Raw genomic sequence first — 4,924 nt, 5'->3', positions numbered from 1 at the left:
TGTGCTCTGGAGTTTTCATGACCGCTCTTTCAGAGACGCAAATCAGTATGTGCCTTGACACTGGGAAAAGGTTGTGGTTCAGTGCTGCACCCATCGGGTTGACCCACTGCAAGCCAACCTATCCGAAGTATTACTTTTTGCTTCATCTTCAGTTCAGCAAAGACTTGCTTTAGGCACATTTAAGGGCTATTTGTCTGCACCTTCAGATTTTTTTCAGGTTGCTGAACCAACCTTCCTTATTGAAATTACCTGTTTTGATGCATTTTGTAAACAGGTTACAGCATTTGCTCCCACCGAAGCCTTTTATCATAGCACAGTAGGACTTGAAACTAGTCCTCACATTGATATGTACTGCCTTTGAGCCACTGCAAAGCTGTCCGTAGCCTCTCCTCACACCAAAGACAGTACACCATGCACTAAGGCCCATATTTATCATATTGTCATACAGCGCAACGCAGCAAGGCACCATGCCACGCTGTGGGAAAGGGAAAGGGCAGGAATGCACTGTATTGAACATTATACAGTGCATTCCTGTCCTTTCCTAGCACTGGCACACGTTTCGCTGCAGAGCTCTCGCACAGGCACCCTGCGTTATGGTGCAAGGGCGCATTTGTTGTATGCAGGATTGTTTTTTACACCTTCATGCACAAAAACAATCCCAAGAGGCATGTTCCTCTTTCTACATGTGCTTCAGAATGCAGCACACATGAAAAGAGAAAATAAATTAGGTGAAATAAAAATATTTCTCCTGTTTACGACTCACCTGGTGAGGCACAGCATTTTGACGCATTTCCAGATCTACCACTAATGGTAAATCTAGGAATGCCCCAAAATCCATGGGTGGATGCGTGGGAGCAGCCACGCACCACCCATGGAACGCCCCGCTCCACCCATGGAACGCCCCGCTCCACCCATGCAACGCACCCGCTCCACCCATGGAACGCCCCCGCTCCACCCATGGAACACCCCCGCTCCACCCATGGAACGCCCCCGCTCCACCCATGGAACGCCCCCGCTCCACCCATGGAACGCCCCCGCTCCACCCATGGAACACCTCCCTGGGGCAGAGTAGCGGAGGCAGCGATGCGCACTGCCTTGCATCACTCCAGATTTACCGAGCCGTGCAGGGCCACTCGAGGGGGCCTTGTGAGGCTTGATAAATCTCACTTATGTTTTGTGTCAACCTTGTGCCCCCTTGCATGGCGCAAGGGGGACGCAAAACCTTGACAAATATGGCTCTAAGTTCTCTCCAGACAAACTGGTTCTAAGGATTTGAGCTTCCTTTCTTCCAAAAGTGGTCACTCTGTTTCATGTCAGGCAAAAGGTCACCCTCCTTGCATTCTTTGCTTCATCTCACTTGATTAGAAAAGAGCCATCATTTTCAACATCTATCGTACCAAGGATACTAGGAATACTCGCTGGCGCGCAGGACAAGACAGTACACAAAAGTACCATATCTTGCTAGATTATTCTCTGCATCAAAATCTGTTACACACTGACTAAGAAGGAGCCTCCGGAGGTTTTCATGCTCATTCTACCAAGGCAGCCATTATCAAAAATGGGGTAGCCCAAGAAGTTTAACGACCTGGGTAGAATGTACTTTAGAAATACAATGGTCTTAAACCAATACTTTCCTTCCACTGAATAAATCAATATATAGTCAATGTTATCACATAGTCGTGGGATACGTCTGTCAGATCAACCCTACACATTCAATGTATCAATTTCTATAAAGAACAAGCAACAGCAGTAATTTACAAAATTAGGGGCAATTTAATTCATTACGCTTACCACTATCTTTATATCAACAATTTCTCAGGTTGCCCAAGGCAGGTGGCACTCCTTAGGGTATGAAATCATTAATCGTGCGCCTCCTGGACATTTACCTTGATGTGTGACCTGTACATGATACCTATATTACAAGTGCGGATATGGGTCTACCAGTTGATTTTTGTCTAGCTGGTATGAGGATTAATGGTCGTTTGTTGTATATGTCTACCATTTATGAGGGAGAATGTTTTTAACTCATACTGAGGCATTGTTGCTCTATTGAACCCAGAAGCTCTGTCTGGTAATGGGTGACAAATTAAGCATACAATGTGCCCAATTGCAGAAGCCGAGGGTGCAACCTATGGTGGACCAATAGGATTCGGCTGGACACAGCTGATACATTGAATGTGTAGGGTTGATCTGACAGACGTATCCCACCACTATGTGATAACATTGACTATATATTGTTTTATTCAGTGGAAGGAAAGTATTGGTTTAAGACCATTGTATTTCTAAAGTACATTCTACCAAGGCAGTTACCACTGTATTTGCAAACAGAATACTTGTGTGGGCATTTGCCAGGATGCTAAGTGGGTATCAGTCCATACATTCATGACGCACTACTATGTGGCCAACCAGCTCTGTCGAGAGGGGCATTGCGCACACTACGTCCTGAAAGACTTTTTGGGATGAGCACGTTCACAGAATATGCGGTTAGAAGTATCAATCAGGAGAACAAGTTATGTACTTTTGGTAAACCTCACACCTCCCCGTTCTGTGAACTGGGATTCCTTTTCCATCTAAAAAGGTCCCAGGTTTAGAGATCAGAATGCTGGTCAAATCAATCTGCTGTTGACTCTGCATCTGGGGTACAGACAGCCTAGAAAGCAGCTGACATCAGCTGTCTTGGGTGCTGCTTATGTGTGGCTCTGCATATCACTTCAGAGCATAATGAAATTGGCACAGAGCCACATGATGCCACATATCGGCACACAGGGGTACTGCTGAAAAGTTTCCCGAGCTAGTGTGATGCCTGGGGAATATTCAAATGGTGAGGAATCTGCGATTAGAGAATCCACCTGAAAGAGCATTATCAAAGGTAAGTAACTTATACAACAGTTTACACAGGACCTGTTAGCTGGCAGATTGTTTATGACATACAGTAATTCACTGTGTTCTGCATCTTTCCACAGAGAATGGAGCCACCATGAATGTGAGCGCATACCAGAGGATCATAGCTGCATCTCACCAGTGCACAGAATGTAAAAAAAGAAGTTGTAGTCAAAGGTCGCACCTGTGTACACACCAGATGAGCCACACTGGGGAGAAACTCTACAAATGCACAGTTTGTGATAAGTGCTTCCATCGAGCCTCACACCTAAAAGATCATCACAGATCGCACTCCGGGGAGAGACCATTCCAATGCACGGATTGCGAGAAAAGATTCATTTATAGCTCAGGTCTGTTGCGGCATAAGAGACTCAACACATGCCCAGAGTGTGGGATGCATTTTAGTCAGATGTTAGACCTGAAAGAACATCAGAGATCTCACACAGGGGAGACACTGCTTCCAAGAGAGAGACCCTACAAGTGTGCAGAGTGCCAGAAAACCTTCACTCATAGCAGAGGACTGTTGAAGCATAAAATGATACACACTGGAGCAAAACCTTACTACTGCATGGAATGTGGAAAATCTTTTAGACAGTCATCGTCTCTGATGGATCATCAGAGAACCCACACAGGGGAGAAACCGTACCAGTGTATGGTCTGCAGTAAAAGCTTTGCTAACAGCTCAAGTCTGAGCAAGCATGAGTTGGTCCACATTGGAGAAAAGTCCTACGAATGTAAAGACTGTGGCCTCCACTTTAATCAGACATCACAGCTGAGGCTACATCAGAGAACACACATGGCAGAGAACCATTACCAATGTACAGGGTGCGAGAAACGCTTTCTATACTGGTCACATCTAGACAAGCATCAGATGACCCATACGGCGAAGAAGCCTCATGACTGCAAAGACTGTGGTAAATCCTTCAGGCGTAAGTCCCAACTTCTCGACCATCATAGAGTACACACAGGGGAAAGACCGTACCACTGTACGGTGTGTGAAAAAAGCTTCAGTTCTTCTTCAGCTCTAGGCAGGCACAAGATCACCCATTCTAGTGGGAAACCCCATGTGTGCTCTGAATGTGGAAAGCATTTCAATCACTTATCAACACTGAAGAAACATCAGCAATACCACAAGGGAGACAAACCATATCAGTGTATGGAGTGTGATAAAAGATTTTCCTTGAGGTTATATTTATCTTCACACATGAGAGTGCACACTGGTGAAAAGCCCTTCCAGTGTCAGAAATGTGATAAGCGTTTCAGCCACCTGTCAAACCTGAGACAACATGAGAATTTCCACACTGGAGAGAAACCGTACCGGTGCGCCGAGTGCGAGAAGCGCTTCTTTAGTCATTCGCATCTTAGAAGGCATCAGAGGAGCCATACTGGGGAAAGACCATACCAGTGTATGGAGTGTGAGAAAAAATTCAGCCAAAGCTCTGTGCTATTGAACCACATGATGATTCACACTGGGGAGAAGCCCTACAAGTGCAAAGAATGTGGCAAGCACTTTAGGCGGGCGTCTCATCTGAGGGATCATCAGAGATTACACACAGGTGAGAAGCTTTACAAGTGCAAGAAATGCGAGAACATTTTCCCTGTAAGATCGAGCCTGAGAATGCATAAGAAGAGCAACACCTGTGTATCCATATAACTGCACATAATGTCAGCATTACAATTCACAAATGAAGGATAAGAACTTTCAAAGTGCTCGAATGTTTCTGCCACATCTGAACTTGGAGATGACAGCCAAAATGTTCTACTGCCTCTTTTCGATCTAGCAATAATAGAAGTGTCAAAGAGTGAGATCATAGAACCTCAACTTAAGTGAACTGTTGGGAGAAGTTATCTGCTAAATTATACAAACTCTAACGGAATGAAACCTGGGTCTTGCACCCAAAAAGGGCTGTTATGGGAGATACGTGTGCGCAGTAGTTGGTTGAGGCTCAATGAGAGGACACTCCCATTATTCACACAGATGAGTCAAAAGAGAGTGTTTAGAAGACAAATTGTGCATCGCTCCCTTTCAACAATTCAAAGCACA

At 45.2% G+C, this 4,924-nt stretch overlaps 1 protein-coding gene across 1 annotated transcript; it reads left to right on the top strand.

The window, feature by feature from the left end:
• The first annotated feature begins 3,043 nt into the window (after positions 1 to 3,043).
• LOC147678855 (uncharacterized) lies at positions 3,044 to 4,534 on the top strand. The gene has a single exon (XM_086946299.1). The coding sequence runs from the start codon at positions 3,080 to 3,082 to the stop codon at positions 4,532 to 4,534; it is 1,455 nt and encodes a 484-aa protein (XP_086802425.1). The 5' UTR covers positions 3,044 to 3,079.
• The last annotated feature ends 390 nt before the right edge of the window (positions 4,535 to 4,924 follow it).

The sequence above is a fragment of the Lissotriton vulgaris genome, chromosome 12 (genome assembly GCF_964263255.1).
Source record: "Lissotriton vulgaris chromosome 12, aLisVul1.2, whole genome shotgun sequence".
Lineage (NCBI taxonomy): Eukaryota > Metazoa > Chordata > Amphibia > Caudata > Salamandridae > Lissotriton > Lissotriton vulgaris.
This window is presented reverse-complemented; position numbering and strand designations above follow the sequence as displayed.